This window comes from Fukomys damarensis, unplaced genomic scaffold, assembly GCF_012274545.1.
Source record: "Fukomys damarensis isolate Sample0158 unplaced genomic scaffold, DMR_v1.0_HiC HiC_scaffold_30, whole genome shotgun sequence".
Classification (NCBI taxonomy): Eukaryota; Metazoa; Chordata; class Mammalia; order Rodentia; family Bathyergidae; genus Fukomys; species Fukomys damarensis.
The window spans coordinates 34,599,703-34,619,096 of record NW_022900942.1 but is presented as its reverse complement, the minus strand read 5'-3'; the positions used below and the strand labels follow the sequence as shown (position 1 = coordinate 34,619,096).

Sequence of the window (19,394 nt, the reverse complement as noted above, 5' to 3'; positions counted from 1 at the left end):
AAAAAAAAAAAAAAAAAAAAAAAAAAAAAAAAAAAAAAAAAAATCTGAGTAGCCAAAATGCATGCTGTTAATAGGAATTTGTAATTCTTTATGGCCAGGGATTTAGCTCAGTGGTTCCACCACCTGCTTCAAAAGCACAAGGACCCAAGTTCGATCCTGGTACTAAAAAAAAACAAAACAAAAAAACCCAAAAACAACATTAAGATGGCATGTTCTTATTCATCAGACTGGCACTATGTACTGTGTGACTTCTGGTTCTTCCCCAAAGTCAAAATGACTATGAAAGATAAATGTTTTGAATCAGTTCAAGACACTGAGACAGGCATGACATCACAATTGAAGACACTAAGGAGGACTTAACTGCCTCAGAAAGTGGCAAGAACAATGGCATATGTATTTGAAGTGAGAGGCAGTATTTTGAGGGGAATTAATGGCAGCATGTCTTTTGTCAAAATAAATTTACACATCTACTTTATTTTGAAATCATAGACAGTAATACCTCGTACCTCAGTTCAAGATCTTATTTTGTTCCACAATTTTGGAAAAGATGGTCACATTTATGTGTAGGAAAAATGGCCGTTGTCTTGTTTGTCACCCATGTAGAGTTTGCAAGCATAAATACAATTTTGCTAAACGTTTTTGTTTGCAAACCAGATTGTTCTCAAACAAAAGTGTTCATGAACTGAGGTACCATTGTAATTTGGAGATCTGTAATATTAGATTCAGTTGACCCCTCCAAAACAGAGGTCTGGCTTAAACTGCAGACCTGTTAGATTACTACATTGGACAATTGTCATTTTGTAGATGGAGAGAACAACTTGTTTCCATAGCTTACGTAATGAAGCCTGGTAGTTTGCACTTTTGCTGCAATAACTTACTAGATGAATCCTATCAAAAGAAGTGAGTTTGTTCAATTGATTATATTACTGTAATTCATGACAAAAGCCCTGAATTTTAGGTGATTAACTGTTTGGTTGCTGTTATTACTTGATTGTGAAAATTTGTTTTATTTTTTCATAAAATAACAATTTTAAAAAGTTATTTGAGATAGCAGTGTATAGGGAAGAGATGATGTATCCATTTAGTTATTTGACTCTGAATTTTCTCTGAGCAGGAATACCAGAATTCTTATTTTGTTTTAATGGTTATGAGCTGAAAGTCAAGAGCAATTCACATCACTCCTTTAAATAAAATAATATACTCATTATAATGATGAATAATAATTAGCATTTACTATGTACTTTCATATCTTTGCAGTAACCCTAGGCAGTAGGTGCTTGTTCCTCTGACTTCACGCTAAGGCCATGTAGCCTTTACTGACTCCATAATCTACAGAAATGACCAAAGCATGCTTTTATTTATATGTATCTCATTGCTTGGTTGCTGGAAATGTGGATGGAAAGATTTAATTGTGAGGATAATTTTTCTTTTGTGTTTTTGTTCTCTTAAAATATTAATTTCAATTCTAGGGAGGAAGTGACTCGGGTCTTATCAAATTTATGAAGCTAGAGAGAGGTGCTAGGAGATGGGGCTGGGAAGATGACAATGTGCTGCTTTGTATATGACTCGTGTTTTATTTTCCAGAATTATCACTAGCCTGTGACTTTTTATGTTATTCTTTTCTGGTTAGCAACTTTGAGTAGTGTACATAGTATAAATATGAATCCCAAACTTATATTCCAGATTTCTGAAGAGAACTCTCAAACTTACCCCCACTCCATCCACATGCACACCTGAGGGCCAGTCCAAAACATAAGATTATTTTCCTGGCCTGTTTAGACTTTTTCAGGACATACTTTCAGTGAAGAGCGTTCTTGATCCAATTTGAGATACCCATTTTCAACCCTGTGTTTGAGGCCTCAAAATCTTGGATCTAGTCCTCCTTAAAGTAAAATATATCCAGTTGCTGAGGCTGACAGCCTTTTCTTCAGCATCCCTCTGTACCTGCTAGGATGCAGCTGCTGCAGCATCAGCTCACAAATGATACTTCATCTGTGGGTCCCTCTTCACTTTGGATCCCTTGGAGACTTAACTAAGTCCCATGACAGCTCACTTAGGCATGTAGAAAGGTGTTTCTTTTATTCAGTATTTCTAGGTGTTTTATTATAGTGGAAGATGTTGCCAGAAACAAAAGCCTCAGGGACATTTTGTAGATGCCTCTCCTGCTTTCTCTTACATATTACTTTGAAATGAGGTTTTCAGATTAGCCAGGGAATCTGGTCTTAGGGCTGAAGCAAAGGTCCTTTTTCTATCATGCATGTCTCTAAGGCTAAGACATCTGTCACAGAGTTTTCATGGGATACACACACACACACACACACACACACACAAAAGCCTCAGGGACATTTTGTAGATGCCTCTCCTGCTTTCTCTTACATATTACTTTGAAATGAGGTTTTCAGATTAGCCAGGGAATCTGGTCTTAGGGCTGAAGCAAAGGTCCTTTTTCTATCATGCATGTCTCTAAGGCTAAGACATCTGTCACAGAGTTTTCATGGGATACACACACACACACACACACACACACACACACAATTAAATAAAATAGGAGATGAGATCATTATAGTAAATGAACTTCTAAATAAATTTGAATTGGAAATTCAATATCAAGAACAAACTAACAGTTCACTCAAGGTAATGCTTTTCTAATGAAGAAACAAAAAGGCAACAAATAAAACTCTAATCAGCAAGTAATTTATAAGATCTTTATGTTTATAATGTTCTTAGCTTTGTAAATTAGTAATGGTATAGAGTACCATTTGTGTTTTAGGTTCCCGGTATAATGGATTCTGGGGCTCCAAAGCTTCTTATTCATACTGATGGCCAGAAGAATTGTACTTTATGAAAAAAAAGTGGGTTTTCTAAATAATTCTTAGTAGGTTTAATGTAAACAAATGGTACCCAGGAGAGTAATGTATAAAGAACACCAGTCTTGGATGAGATGTGGATTCTTGCTTTGGCTGTTTTTGACACCCTGTGCAATCCTGAGAAAACCATTTCACCTCTTGGGATCTGAGGATCTTCGTTTGAGCAATAATATGGGATTGTTTACTAGCTCTTTTCTCTTCATGCATTTCCATATTTTTATAAAATATAAGTATTCTTCAGTAAAGAAAAACTTGAGCTTCGCACGCATATTTTGTCCTAAATGAGACTTCTAATTAATTTCAACTAACACAAGTTTTATGTACTTTCTATGAGAAAATATTCAGTCTGCACTATAGTTACCTTGTGCTATTATTAGAGACGTTGACGTGTTTACTAGAACTGAATAACACAGCTGTTGGTTCCGTTCAGCTTTGTAACCCTTGAGATTTATAAATATTTTCAGTGATAGCAATGGCATGGTTGTGCCCCTCCCTACTATTAGTCAAAATTAAGTCAGTGTCTGTGAATATCACCCGGCTCTTCAAAAGGAGGATGTCATAAATTCAGTATTGGTATTTCACTTCTAACCTACCCAAGAACACCCAGGGTTTGGTATGGGCCTAGAGAATAGTCAAGGGAAAACTGAAAGTCAAATGACAAGAATCCAAAGGCACAGAATATTTTTCTTATTAAATTTTTCATAAGTTCATTGCCTCAAGTTCTAGAGGAAATTAAAGGAAAAACACAATTATAATTAAGAAGAAATTTTTATTAAGGTGGAATATAAAAATATTGATGTGGAAGTCATTCCAGGCAGCATCTCATGCTTGTCATCTGTGGGCTTTCTTGGTCTGGTGCTGTCATATAGGTAACATGGCGAATATGTGTGAAGTCAACAAAGGAATTTGCTGGAAAGAAAAACATCAATCTTTTAATCTATTTCTTAGTTGCTTGCCAAGGTTAAGGGAGACGCTTAAACCTCAACCTTGCTTTGTAGGTATAATGTGATTACAGAGATTGTCCTCTGAAAAATCCAAAAGAGAAAAATATATTACCATCCAAAAAAAAACCAAAAAACAAAAAACAAAAAAAAACAGCTCTTGGATCCAATTCCCCCTTCATTCCCCCAGGGATTGGACCTCATAAATGCTAAGAAAAGGCTCTACACTGAGATACATTGCCAGTTCCAAATCTCTCTCCTTGTTTTTTTGTTTTTTGTTTTAAGTATTGCTGCATTCATTATCACTGTGGTTATTGTTCATAGTCTTTCCTCTCTTTGTAATGTCTTATGACACTCGCAGGGGGCAAGTGGCTTATTCATGAGCATTTTAAAATAATTTTTAGGAACTCTGTGAATCTCTTGAAGAAGATTATAAAGATGTAGAACATCTGAATGAAAACATTCCTTCCCATTTGCCTCAAGTGACAGTAACCCAGAACTTGTAAGTATATTTATAATTATTCTTACTATCTGGTTTTATAAACCCATGAAAACAAACACCTCAAAGCCTTTTGCTTCATCATGTACCTGCAATTTTGTTGATTACTCAGTTTTTTGTCACTTGCACCAGAGACAGTATGATGCCTGTCTTGACCAGTTTTCTTATCCTAAGGAAATGAGGGAAATGTCCCATCTCTGAGGGGAATAGCCTCCTTTCCTGAGAGCAAGGCTTCTTACACTCTCTTCCCACTTGTTCTTTCCCTTAGAGCATTTTCTCAACCTCAGCCTCATTATCTTTTGAGGTCAGTTCTTTTTTATTTTTTTGGTACTGGGGATTGAACTCAGGTCCTTGTGCTTGAGGTCAGTTCTTTGTTGTGACGATGAAGAAGGTCTTTAGACATTGCCAAATATCCTTTTTGGGCAAAGTCTCCCTGACCCTTGAGAACCACTGCCTTAGGTTAGAATAAGCTTGATGAACTTACCTTCTGAAAAATAGCCAGAAGAACAATAAACCTGCTCTTCTGTCCCTCACTTCCATTCTGGCTCTCTCTGTCTCTTCACTGGCATTGTATGTTTGTGTTTGCCTTTCTCTTAGAGCCCCTACTGTGTGGCTTTTGGCTGTCATTGCCACCACACTTGTGGACCTGATTGCTTAGAGTCCACAAAGAAGTCAGAAGTCCTTTTGGCCTGATTCTGTTTTTCAGATCTCACATTGGTACCCCTTTTGTTTTGCGATTGTGTTGTGCACTGGACTGCTGCTGTGCTTTCTTTCCCATCATCCCACATCCCTGAGTTGGCTGCCTCTGCTTCTCTTCCCTCTCTTAAATTATGGGTGTCACCTGAAGCTGTTTTACTTCTGTTTACCTGACCCCACTGTCAGTGCTCTCAAATGTCTAGCTCCAGCCTTGAGGTGATATCTATTTCTGGTGATTTCATGGCTTTCAGGGAATTTTTTGAGGGAATTATTTCTCTTCAAACTTTGCAAGTCTAAGGCTGAACTCACTGACTGTCTTGTTGTCTGTCCATCCAAACTACGGCCCTCTTCCTCCTGTCACCTGGGCAGGGACTTGGCATCTTTATCTTGTCACTTTCTTAGCCATTACCTATCCATTCTGCTTCTCCTTTGTTCTCATTGCTTGGCTCTGAGTAGGATCTTCCATCATATTTTGTCTTTCTGATTTGAGAAGTCCTATATTTTGTCTTTCTAGTGCAGTATTTTTCTACTTCCATCTCTCCAGTCCTCTGCCACCAAAATTTTAGCTCTAAAAAGTGCTTTGAATAGATTAAAAACATTTCATGGATAAGTTAATTTTTGAAATGTGCCATGTATACAGCAAAGTGATTAAAATATTATTTATACAAATTAAAGAATAATAAACAACTGTGTACCTACTAGACAGGTTAAAATGAGATCGGGTGCATTCAGGTGGTATGGCCATAGACTCTACTAGTCATGTTAAGAAACAGGCCATTACCAATATCTTAAAACACTTTCTGGTGCACACTCATCTTTTGTCACAGAGATAATCACTCTCCTGGCCTTTATGATAATCTTGCCTTTACATGTGTGTTTTCGTAAAGAGAATATTGATTGAACTTGAAAAGTTGAAAGGCAAACACAAGCCATAGGAAAAGAGCCACAGTAGTGTTGATGATTAAAGGTCTTCAGGAGCTCAACAGTGTCCCTAGGCCTGGTCAGGGTGCTTGGAATTTTCCTGCAAGAAGAGGAGACTGGTGGGCATTGTAATGAGTGAATATTATGGAACAGGGGTCATTAGAGGGTATCTGTTAGGGTAGACATTAGCTATCCAGCAAGAATGTGGCTAGGAAAACATTAGCTCAGTGTGGCCTACCTCTGGCTCTCAGCAGTGGGTCAAAACAGAACATTTCTATAGGTTGAAATGGTGTTCTCCACTGATACATGCAGCATGGCATGCAGAAACAACTGGGAACTTCCTCAGCACATAATCAAGATAAACAAGTACAGGAAAAATTACTTCATGGAGTCATACATTAGCATTCGAGTTAGGATGATGGTAACTTCTCATTGGATATTTTTGTCTTGACAGTCCACAAAAGCCAATCAGGTCTGGCTATGCTGTATCTGGTTGTCTGATGTCATCTTGGGTTCTCATTTGTCATGTTTCTGGGGATCTTTTTGGCTTCTGGGTTGGATCTACTGTTTCCTGTATCCAGTGTCTTCTTTCTGAAAGCAGTCAAGCCAGTATAGCTACAGAAATCTATTCCTTTCCTGGCACTTAAACAACCTAGAATAGTAGTGGCGAACCTACAGTACCTGTGCTGTGGTGGGCTGTTTATGTCACTGAAAGTTCTAAAAGGTTTGCCATCACTGAACTAGAAGCTACAGCCTGTGGAATGGGAGTTATATTAGGCTTCTCACTAAATAAAATTGGGCAGATTGAATCCAATGGTGACCCATGCTTATTGCTAGAAATTAAAATGAGTGTGCAATAAGCAGGGACTGACAGCAACCAATGAAATAAATTAGAATAAGTGGAAGATGACTGATGTTTGTATACTCAGATCTGTGGAAGTTGGAGAGGTGCTGTTTGGGAGCAAGATAGTTCAACTTTGTATATATTGACTTTGAGGAGCCAAGGGGACTCTTGATGAAGATGTCTACCCTAAGCCAGGCACGGTGGTGCATACTTATAATCCCAGTTACTTGTGAGGCTCAGCCTGAAATATAGGAAATTCAAAGCCTGGCTGCACAATTTAGTAAGACCTTTTCTTAAAATTAAAAACAATACTGGGCATGTAGCTCAGTGGTGGAGCACTTGCCTACTTACCTAGCATGTATGAAGACCTAGGTTCCATCCTCAATACTGAAAAAAAATCTAACATGTATCCTGCGTATATCATATTTTGGGTATCTTAAGTAATTATAGCTATATTATTGAAGATTTAAGGAAATTTTTAATATTCTTTCACTCTTTAGATGTAGGGTTAGAAGAAACTTGGCTAAAAAATTAACAGAATGAGTTATGTTTAATATGGATTATTTGCAGTTGAGAAAAACTTCTAGTATGCTGCTTCATTCTGACATTTACCTTTTCATACTCTACTCTGTAGGGTTAATGGATCAGATCTTGACTCTGAAGAACCAGTCAAAGTTGAAGAACCAGAACCCTCAAGGAAGCTTCCAAAAGAACAAAAAATTATTAAAGAAATGCTGTTTATATCTACTGATGAGTTCAATGGAGTTCCTTCGTAAGTATTTAAGATAAATTTTAATGTTGAAATCTAAAACAATTAACATAATGATTTTTTTTTTCATTAAGTTTATTGGTACATTTTAGGTATACAGTATTGTTACAGTCATCACTGGGAACTTGTACCTTTGCATGTTATATGTTGGTTCTTATTTTTTCCCCATTCCCATGCCCTCCCTTCAACCCTTCCTCTTTACAAAGACTTTTATTTCCATTGTTTTCCTTTTCTCATATTTTTTCCTTTCCCATCTTTGCTTTTCCCTACCCCTCCCACTTCCCCTACCCCTTTAGTCCTTTTCTTCCTATTTCACACATAATGATTATTTAAATTATAAAGCTTGATCATATTAATTGTAATATGCTGTGTTCAAATATCGATCTTGTCTACAATAATTTTACATTGTACTGTGAAAAGGCAGGATATTTTTCTCTTGGAAATGCTGAAAAGCATGTTTTTTATTCAGTTGTAGATGCTCTTGTATTACAGATGGATCAGTTTGCTGCTTATTACTCTCTGAGTCCATTCTGTGACACAGATTTCTGTTCAGAAGTAACTTCATTTTTGCTGTACATTTAAGGAAATTGAGTGTGATTTATAACTGAGAATTAGAATGAAGACTGTGTGTTTGGTTTTCATTTTTTTCTTGTACTGCACACTTGCTTAAGTCTGTGCTGTTTTCCAAGCACTGTGTCACTGAGGAATGAATGAGACTAGATGCCTCCCCTCGAGGGAAATTTCCTTTGCTTTTTTTTTCTTTTTCCTCTTTTTTTTTTTTTTCCATTTGCTTTTTATAGATGACAAAAATGGAGAAACTTTGTGAACATCCATTTTCTTAAACTCATAATTTTGAGACTTTCTTTAACTTCTAAATTTACATTATGTTACTTTTTTTTATGTTATTACAAATAATCTTTGTTAGAAAGTAATTATTGTCAGAGTTGGGCTTGGTGGCGCATGTCTGTAATTCTGGCACTCAGGAGGCTGAGGCAGGAGGATAACCATGACTTTGAGGCTACCCTGGGATACATAGTGAGTTTAAGTCTAGGCTGAACTGTATAGCGAGGCCCTGTCTCAAAAAACAAACCAAGAAAAAAAAGTAGTTATTGTAAAAAAATAATACTCATTTGTAATTGTACCATACAGATAAGATAGGGCATCTATTTCCAGGTTTTATTTGACAGGTTTTTCTCATTGTTATTACAGTGTAGTTATACTATAAATACAATTTAATTATTCTTTTATGATATTTTTCCATCATTAACTATCACTGAAAACTTAGATTTTAATAGTTATGTAGTATTTCATCCCATACTCTTTGTGCTGTCCTATAATTTATTTAAGCTTTCCCTTAACAAGAATTTTAGCTGATTTCATTGTTATAAATAATAGTACAGTGAAATTTCTTTTAGATTAGTTTATTTTGTAATTCCTTATTTCTTTGGGATAGAATAGGAGGAGAGTGAGTCCCTGGGGCCAAGCACATGATTATTTCACTTTTCAAAGCTGAGCTGTCCTACAGTTACAGTATTATACAGAAGAGTTTCATTGACCTAAATGTGTCCTGTGCACCGCTTCTTTTTCTCTCCCACTGAGCCCTAGGCAGCCACTTACCTCTTTACTACCTTTTCCATGATGTTATATAGTTGGAATCATACATTACGTACTGTTTTCTGACAAACTTCGTTTGTGCAACATAAATTTGAGACTCTTCATGTCTTTTCATGCCTTGACAGCTTATTTCTTTTTAGCACTGAGCAACATCTCATAGTTTATTCATTCTTTTACCTATTGAGGAAAATCTTGGTCAATTTCAGTTTGGGGGTAGTTATGAATAAAGGCACTCTAAACATGAATGTGCAGGCTTCATGTGAGCATAAAAAGTTTTCCACCCATTTGGGTAAATATTTTGGAGCATGATTGTGGGATTGTTTGGCTTATGATATTGAAATCTCTTCATATGCTCATTTACCATGTGTATATCTGCTTTGCTGAAGTGTCTTCAGTTCTTTAGCTTGTTTTTTAATTGTTATTTTCTTATGGTTCAGTTTTAAAGAGTTTTGAATATCTTTTGTGGTATTTAATTGTATTTGTCCCATAGTTCTTAGAATTTCTGTTTTGTTGTTGTGGTTCCTCTTTAGAGTTAAGTTTGGGGGAGTTTTATCCACATATCTTCAAGTTCACTGATTTTTTTTTTTTTCATAACTGAAAGCCCAGTCTGCTGTTGAGGCTGTTATACTCAATCACAAGAGAGTGTAGAGAATCACCAACACTCTGAGCCAAGTTTGAGTCCTTTATTCAGGAGCAGCTAGTGCTCAGGATCTCTGGAATCTCTCAGTTCAACTCTGAAAAGCAGCTTGTGGATTTCTTTTAAGCAGCTCCTTTAGTCGGGGAGGGTTCAGGGAGTGGGGGAGCACAAGCCGAGTTTTATAGAAGCAGAGCTCTGCCAAGTTAGTGGAGGTCAGGGGAAGTTTCACACAGTTTAGTTGAAACAAAATATCATATAGGTATGGAGTGTTCTGTTCACCAGGTAATAAAGATAACATAGCTGCAGACTGTTCTGCCAAATAGGAAAGTCATAAAGATAACATACAGCTGCAGATTGCTCTGTCCAATGGGATGCGTGGTCTGTCATGCATCATTGGAGGGGACTCCCAAGGGAGGCGGAAGCGACTGCCCGAAATCATTTGATTTTACACGAAATGGAGGGGAAACGGTGATGAGGTGCAAAAAGGAGTCAGGTTGGCTGTCAGAAGCCCATCAAAACTTGCTTCATTTCTGTTAACAGAGTTGACGTGTAGTATTTGCTTTTGATTTTGGAGTTTCCAACCTTGCTTCCTTTACAGATCTGTTCTTGCATTTTTGTCCTTTTAAAATTAAAGTCCTTAAGCTGGGCGTGGTGACCTACACATATAATCAATCCTAGCACTCAGGAGGCTAAGGCAGGGGGATAGCAGCAAGTTCAAGGCCACTCTAGGCTATGTAGTGAGTTTGAGGCCAGCCTGGGCTACATAGTGAGACTGTCTCAAAAAAAAAAAATAAAGATCTTAGCATATTAAACATAGTTATTTGGATTAGTGGTTGATACTCTCAAAATCTGTTATTTCTGAGTCTGCGATGCTTGTTTTGTCTCCTCAGGCTGTATTTTCTTATATCTTATAGTTTTTTATTGAAAGCTAGACAAGGGTCGGTCTCCAGCACCGAAAAAGAAAAAGAAAGCAAGCTGGACCAAATACATCCAGTAATTAATACAAACTGAAGAAAATAAGCTTTTAGTATAAAGTTCTATGTAGCTTATCTTGGTTTACTCAGGTCAATAGGCAGTCTTAGCTGCTTATTTTTACCTCTTAATTCTTGGTCTCACTAGAAAGCTGTGAATTTTTTTTTTTTTTTACTTGTTTCTCCAGTTTTGGGACAGTGCTTTGCTCTATACCCTCAATTTTGTAATGGCTCTAGGAAGAATTATTGTACTAATTTTCATTTTGTTCTTGTGAGGGCTAGAGTGATGACTTCTCGGCTCTTTACACATCAGAGCTTTACACACCAGTTTTTATTTCTGTATGATATGTAAAAATACTCTTCCTGTTTCACCTTTGCTCATCTTAGCTGCTGTTTTAAAAATTGTTGCCACTTAGTCACTTGAAAGATACCTGGCTATTTTATAATTCTAAGACTAGTGATTAACATTTCTCTTTAATTTTTTTTTATCAGTCATTTCCCCTTATTGTTAGCTTTATTTTTCAACTAGGGATTTATGTAATGAGATAAAATGAGATTAGGATAAACTTTTATTTACTTATTTAAAGTTAATACTGAGGTTTGAATTAAAGTGGGAAATGTTAACAGGGCTGGAGAATGAGTATTGAGGAAATAAAGGGCACAATCAAAAAGTCTTGGAGGAATTCCTGAATGCATTGTAGAAAGCAGTGGTATCAAGAGTTTGGAAATTGTAGTTAGAAAAAGCAAATCTTCAACACTGAATTTCGAAAAGAAAAGTAATGAAAATGAATACATTTGGAAAGATGAACATTCTCCTTTAAATTCCTTTATTATTTTATATTAAAGAACTTTTGTTTCAAAACTGCCACTTCCAGTAGAAACTCTTTGACAAAGTTTAAGAGAATGAACCCACAATTTGTTGAGGGGAAGACTGAGGCAGATCGCTGAGTTTTGGTTTTGGTGTGCCTAACCCCTCAAAATTGAGAGTCTCCTATTTGTATTCTAAACTAGATCCATGGTGACAGTGAGGATAAACAAGAATGAGATCGAGGTTGATGGTGGAAGTTAGAGTTGAAGAGGAATGTTTTGAAAGAATTGGAGCTAGCCCATACTCACTGGTTCTCTATCTTTATGCTTAAATTGAGAAGCTTCTCATGCCTTTTCTCTCTTGGCTCATCAGTTCTGTATCTTAATTGTCATCTTCTGGTTTTTTTTGTCTACTTTCAGCTTCCCTTCCATCTCGTCCTCTTTTTTTTTTTTTCACCCTCTCTATACACGTAAGAGTTTTTCCAGAAAACCATGGTATGAGTTGTATACTTTCTCAACATTTAAAATTTTCTTTCTTTTGCACACTTTAAATTTTTTTAAATAAAGTTACATCTTGGAATTATTCTGCCTGTTTGAAATAGAATTTGAGAACTTGTTTTAATACAATACAGGAGATGAAACATGAAAATATTGTATCTCCCAATCTGTTAGATGTCTTATACGCTGAGTTTGTGTTCTCTAAAAACCAAAAATTGAATTCTAGGAACAACGAAGTTTGAGAGTAGGAAAATATTTATTGAGAGGATGGTTCTTGAGAACCAGGAGAGGACCTGAGCATAGGCAGGAACCCCGCTTTACAGGGAGGTTTTATAGAGCAAAACCCATGTGGTTACAACATGGGTTATAGCTATGATCAACCAATAAAGTTGCAAGTATAGTCACTTGGTAATATTGAGCCAGTGGGGAAGCAAGTCACGTAGTAAGAGTACATGGAAAGAACAAAGAATCTCTCAGGTAGGTGATGGGTCTGGGGGTCTTGGTCACCCACTGAGGCAACTGATGTCAAGCTAGACTGTACTAGACCAGGTGTTATCACTTACCTCACCCCTTGGGGAGGTATATAGGCCTGGTCCTTGTGTCGTTATCATGAGGCCTGACCTTCAGCTCATGTGTCTCCAGCCAAAATTGTAGTGTGTTTTTACCTTTTGTCTTGACTCTCTCAAGAGTTCAGTGCTGACTGTGTATTATATTTCTTTTCTTTTTTTTGGTACCGAGGATCAAACACAGGCCCTTGCTCTTGCAAGGCAGGTGGCGGAACCACTGAGCCAAATCCCCAGCAAGTCTATTATATTTCTGTCTAACTTAGTGGTCTGTAATAGTATCAATACTATATAGGTAGAAAATAGAGATTAATACACTCAGATATAATTAGGGAAGCTGGACATTAATATGTTGTCATTTCTATTTAATTTTTAGCTGGTGAGATGTGTCTGGACTGTTCAGAAGTTCATATAGTTTTTATAAAGGATACTTTATAAAGTATGCTTTGATATTGTACAAAGTTATAGTATTTGTGTTTTTCAAAGAAAGCAATTTGTGTAATGATTTTTTTAAAAAGAACTATACAATTTTTTTTGCAGGTACATGAAATCCCGTTTAACTTACTGTCAAATTAATGATGTTATTAAAGAAATCAACAAGGCAGTAGTTAGCAAGTATAAAATTGTTCATCAACCAAAAAAGTCTATGAATTCTGTAACCAGAAATCTCTATCAAAGATTTATCAATGAAGAAACAAAGGATACTAAAGGTAAAATGATGCTATATATCTGTGCATATGTCAACTGTTTGGAGTGTAATTGATCATGAGACACAAAACTCTTTCTATAAAATTCTATTGCAAGAAAATTAATCCTCAACCTTGGATAGTTTTCCAACTGGGTTAACTTTGTCATGCTGGAGACATTTTGGTGGTTACAGCTGGGATGGGGACAGAGTTGCTATCCTCCAATGCACAGAACAGCCCCCAGAATGTCTGCAGTGCTCAAGCTGAGGAATGCTGCTTTAGAGTCTATTATGGAACTGTACGACCCAATGTTTTATAAGAGTAGTAGTGATAATGGTTGATTATGCTTATATAGCACTTATTGGTGCTAGTTAGTGTGCTAAGAGGTTTAATCCTCATAGTGTCCTTATCTCCCCTGCCAGCCCCCTTTTTGAGATAGGGTGTTACTATTTAGTCCAGCCTAGCTGTGGACTCACTATGTTAGACCGCCTTGAATTCATGATTCTCTTGCCTCAGTCTCCTGAGTGCTGACATTATAGTCGGGCCACTGCACCCAGCTTTTCTTATTCCATTTGTAGACTAGACAAAGATTCTTTAAGTCATCCAGTTGAGTGATAGAGCTGCTCTGAGTTCTGTTCTGTTAACCTCTACTTCATAATGCCTCTGGAAAAGTAAGTTGTTCTGGAGATAGCAACAGGTAGCTAGTGAGCTAATAAGCAGGGCTACAATGCTAAAATGCTAGTGATATCATGAAACTTCAGGTGATAGAATAATTATTTTGGAAAGAATAGAATTTCTCACTTTGATTGGATAATGACTGAGTGATTAATACCATTCATAGTCACAATTTAGTACCTTAAAAACTCATCTTAAAAGTTGGCCTTAAAGTTAGCATTAATTTCTTTATTTTCAGGTCAGTATTTTATAGTGGAAGCTGACATAAAGGAGTTCACAACTCTGAAGGCTGACAAGAGGTTTCATGTGATCCTGAATATTTTGCGACACTGCCGGAGGCTGTCAGAGGTCCGAGGGGGAGGACTTACCCGTTATGTCATAACCTGAGGCCTTTGCTTAGAACTGACAGGCAGTAGGGCGTAGAGTCTAGTCCTGTAACTATCTTACATATCATCACTTTGCCTTTTTAGATTTTCTATTCCTGTTTTTTACAGAAATAAAATCTTTTTGGATGATATATATTTTCAAAATTCACTTCTTTTGGCAAATATTTATCCACCTGTCACATAAGCCTCCATAGTAGGCATGTAATGGAAATTTTAAAAAGCTCACATCTAGTTTTGTGTTTAGTGGACAATACTGCACACCCCAATAAGATCAGTATAGATATGATATGGGAAGAAAAAAGGCCAAGAAGATAAAGTGAAGGATGCCTAGGTCCTTTGGAAATAAAGTTTATTAGTGTCTCAATTCTATCCAGGCATTTCAGATTACAGTGGACTTCCTTCAAGTGGTTCTGGAGGTGGTTTATCCATCTGATTATTATACACTCCCATATGTAGATTATTATGCGCTCCTGTATGTAGACGTCAGCCTGTAATGAAAGTATATTGAGATGCTGTGATATTGCAGTTTAATAAGAAATATATATTAGATCTTCATCCTGAGTTCCATGTTTAGAGTGCCTAAAAACCTTGTAATATCCTGATTCATAGGGGTAATTTTTTTTGTTCTGCTGGTCTTTGACCCCAATTCCTGATGTGACACAGAACTCTTAAGTCTCTTCAAAATTGTCTCTTGATAGGAATGTTTTTTGTATGACTAAGGCGATTCTTGGTGGGTTCCAATATAATTCCAGGATGGGTTCTTGTTACAAAGACCAAGCCATGACTAGAAACTTGTCAGCACCTCTTGCCCCCAGTGACAGGGGCTGAGATTGAGTTAATAATCAGTCATCTGATGTTATGAAGCCCTAAGAATCCCTAAACTGCAGAGTTCAGAGAGCTTCCAAACTGGGCACATTGATGTACCCAGAGGACAGTGTACTCTACCTTTATGAGGACAGAAGCTCCCGAGCTCAGGACCCTGCTGGACCTTACCTGTTGTATATCTTCATCAGCTGCTCATCTGTAGCTTTTATAATACCCTTATAATAAATAAAATAAATAAAAGAAGAGTATTTCTCTGAGTTCTGTGAGTTATTCTAGCAAATTATCAAACTCATAATGATAAGTGTTGTGGGATCCCCGATTCGTAGCTAATTTGGACGTGTGGGTAACACGGGAACCACTAGTTGTGATTGGTATATGACATGAGGACAGTCTTGTGGGAGGGACTGAGCCCAAAACCTGTGATAATCAGAATTAAATTGTAGGACACTCATTTGGAATCCAGAGTTGGAAGATTGGTTAATACGGGGATAAAAACCACACACACACACACTTGGAGTTAGAATTACTACGTGAATGTAATATATAAAAATTGGATTTTCCCTGGTAACATGAAAATGATGACAAAATAATATGTGAGCAGGTTTGTAGGTGTCATGGGAAGATGGGTAATTGGACTGTAAGAAATGAACTGTGTTCTGCATATGGGAAGACTGTTCATTTAAGGCTATGCCGTATGCTTGGCGAGTACATCCCTGTCATAGAGAAAAAGTGTATCTCCAGCCCTGTGGTTTAGTTAAAACCATCACTGTGATGACCACAGAGTGCATTATGTATCCTGCATACTTATCTTTTTTTTTTTTTTTTCTCATTTTATCTCATTACATAAATCCCTAGTTGAAAAATAAAGCTAACAATAAGGGGAAATGAAGGCAGTCACCAAAACCACTGATCTGAAATCCCCGGCCCTTATCTTTTTTTCTTAATTTACATGCAGGCAAACTTTTATTTTTTATATCCTGATTTAAATAGGAATAATGGCGTGGTCTTGCTTGATTTTTTTTCTCTGAATCCTTTTTCCCTATGAAAAATATTTTCTGTTTAAAGTACGAATGGTATCATTTAAATAGGAATAATGGCGTGGTCTTGCTTGATTTTATTTTTTTTTCTCTGAATCCTTTTTCCCTATGAAAAATATTTTCTGTTTAAAGTACGAATGGTATCATCAAGTTTGTTTCATTTTAACTAATTGCATAATGAAGTGAACAGTTAATCTCTATTTTGATCTTTAGTGCATGATCAATTTATTACATTTATTACATTATTATAGTTAATAAAATATTCCTCAGAATAACAAAAGCACTAGTTTTAAAACACACTGCTCTATTGCTTAAATTTCATTTTCAAGCAAAATGACAGACTTGTTCTATTTAATTCACTTCTAAGTAACATTTTAGATGTAATTTTGAGAGAAGCTGGGAGTCCTGATCTCTGCCCTCCGTTCCATTCTTTGCCCTTCCTTTGTTCATCTGCTCATGGGAATATAGAGCTGGACTCTGCAGAGCCTGAGGCCTGGTTTACCACCTTCTGCTCTCATTAGTGTGAGGCCCTAGGCAGAAGGATTGGCAGTGGGCACCTGAAATGTGTAGGCTGCTGTGTACGTTGGGCTCTAAGAAGGTACCTAAAGGGAAGTGGGAATGTCCCTGGAACCAATTCTGGCTGCTTGCCACGTAACAGGCCAATTAAGCTGACAAGTTGTTGAGGCGAGGATGGAAACTTCATTCAAAAAGCTGGCTGGTAGATCTAGAGAACTCTTGTTCCAAGTCCGTCTTGCCAGGAATCTGATTTAGAAGCAATTTATGTTGGTGGGCAGTGTTCACAGACTGGTAGATACCTTCTCACAGTGGCTTTAGCTATTTGCTGATTGGTGGGTAAAATTTAATGCACATTTAATCTTTTTTGGGGAGGGGTTGAGACAGGGTCTTATTATGTAGTCAAGACTGACCTGGAACTCACTATGTAGTCCAGACCACGATCCTCCTGCCTCAGCCACCTGAGTGCTGGGATTACAGGTGTGCACCACCACGCCTGGCAACGCACATTTAACCTTGATGGCTTTGTTACATAATGTTCGTCAGTTCTGCAGTTATTATTTTTCTTTACTGATTAGCTAGAGTGGGTGGCCACCCAGAGAAAAAATAGAAATGTCAAGTGAAGGTAAATATGGAGTCCTTGACGGTCAGCTTCAGGGAGTCACACTGAATGTGAAAACAAGGAGTTTATTTGGCTACCTGGGAAATACATTCTTGTTGCCCAGATTCCAAATGGCATCCTATCCAGGAGTCTGGGTTTATAGATTAAAAAAAAAAAATGTGGCAGTACAGAAGTGAGTTATTACAGTTAGATTGGTTGACAAAAGTAGCGTAGATTGTTGATTGGTCATTGCTCATTTATATTATACATTCCAGTAAAGAATTGTGGTAGTCAGAAAAAGGCTTTTCACTGAGGTTATTTATTATCTTTGTGGTGTTGGAGTTTATGGAAACACACTATGCTTTGTCAGAATGACCTAAGTGACTTGTTTCATGCCTGTGTTTCCTTTGGCTAAAGAATTTTGTGGCCTCATTCTGTGACACTTGAAATCCTTTTGTATGATAAAAATCTTCTATTATAGGTTTATGTTTTCTTGGAAAGGTGGTTATTCGTAAAACTTTCCTCCAGGAAACATGGGCTAGTTAAAAATAATCATGGGAGATCTCTACCTTGGTCTTGCCTTACCTCTCGTAGGCATGTTCTGTCCCCTCTTATCTCTTGAAATGCTCTGTCCCCTCATACCTCATGGTATGTTCTCTCACATTGCTCCTAGGTGTGCTCTGTCCCTAAGGTACATTCTGCCCCCTGTACCTCTCGAGTATGTTCTGCCCCTTGTGCCTCTCCTGGGCACATTCTCTCAAAGGTACATTCCGTTCCCTTTTACATTTTCAGAGTGTATGGCTGTCCCCTCAGATTGTTTTGGCTTCATCTGTATCTCAACCCCTGGGCTGCTTTCTCATCTCTCCCAGTGTCAGGCTCTGGCCTTGAGGGCACCTGCTGTAGATGCACTTTCTGCAGTGCCAGTTTCCAGACCAACCCCGGTAGATCCTTGGTGGTTCTGGCTCCTCCTACTCAGGAAATGAATCACATAACAACAGGGTGTAGGATTTGGCATCCTTAAAAGCTGCCTGAAGGAGCCAGGTGACTATTCAACTGTGTAAGTGTTTGCTTGTGGAATGTACATTCCCAGTGAGAAACAGAAGATGGAGCTGGCAGATAAAGTCCTTGCTGTTCCTTTCCTGAGGGACTGTTTCAGGCGGTTTTCTAATCTGCCTGTCCAGGGACATCCTATGTAGAGGAATAATGGGCTGTGTCTCTTCCGTGATTCATGGAGCAGTGATTAGCTCAGGTGTGTTACCACTTTGTATTTGCTTCCCAGTCTTACTTCGCTCTTCCCTCCCTCTTGCTGCTCTGGGCATGTAACTTCCGAAAAAGCATTAGCCTTGCCTCTGGGGAACTTGCACTATGATAAAGTTTGCAGATCTTTAGCTCAGCGTTTTCCAAACTGCATGTCTTAAAACAGCAGTGTCTTTCAATATGGTAGATGGTTTTATGTTTGCACCAGCTCTCAGTTCCTTCATTATGCCCATTTACATTACAGGTCTCCAAAAGAGCCAGGCTGTTTGTTATTTGTTACTTATTTAATTATTTTTGAGGAATGTGTATTAATATCCCTTGCAGACTAATGTTCCATGAAATACATTTTTAAATTTAAATTGAATTTATTGGTACATTCTACATAGGTACATTCTAGGATAGTGCAGTTACATTCATTACTGGGATCTTGTACCTTTACATGACAGGTCTTGGGTCTCATTTTTTCCCCTTGTCCCCACTCTCTTCACCCCCTCCTCCCCTCTCCATCTACACACTCTTTAATTCCATTTTTACATTTTCTCATATTGTTTTCCCTTTCCCTTATTCCCCTTCCCCTACCCTTCTCACTGTCCCTGCACCTTTAGTCCTTTTCTTCCTGTTTCACATTGCTAATTAACCCATTAGGATCTTGAGTACTATTTTAGTTTTTCACACTAGAGAAACTATTCAGTATTTATACATGCTTGACTTATTTATTTCACTTAGGAGTATATCCTCAAAATGTACCCATTTAACTATGAATGAATCTACTTTCTCATTCTTTATG

General features: G+C 37.4%; 1 protein-coding gene across 1 annotated transcript in view; it reads left to right on the top strand.

Annotated features, from left to right (window-relative positions):
- The window catches only part of Ska1 (spindle and kinetochore associated complex subunit 1), a 17,308-nt gene extending 1,906 nt beyond the window's left edge, over positions 1–15,402 (top strand). Inside the window, 5 exon segments of the mRNA XM_019207130.2 lie at positions 2,522–2,634; positions 4,213–4,310; positions 7,403–7,540; positions 13,168–13,337; positions 14,227–15,402. Coding sequence (XP_019062675.2) covers positions 2,522–2,634; positions 4,213–4,310; positions 7,403–7,540; positions 13,168–13,337; positions 14,227–14,375 — 668 coding nt within the window. The 3' untranslated portion in view covers positions 14,376–15,402.
- The last annotated feature ends 3,992 nt before the right edge of the window (positions 15,403–19,394 follow it).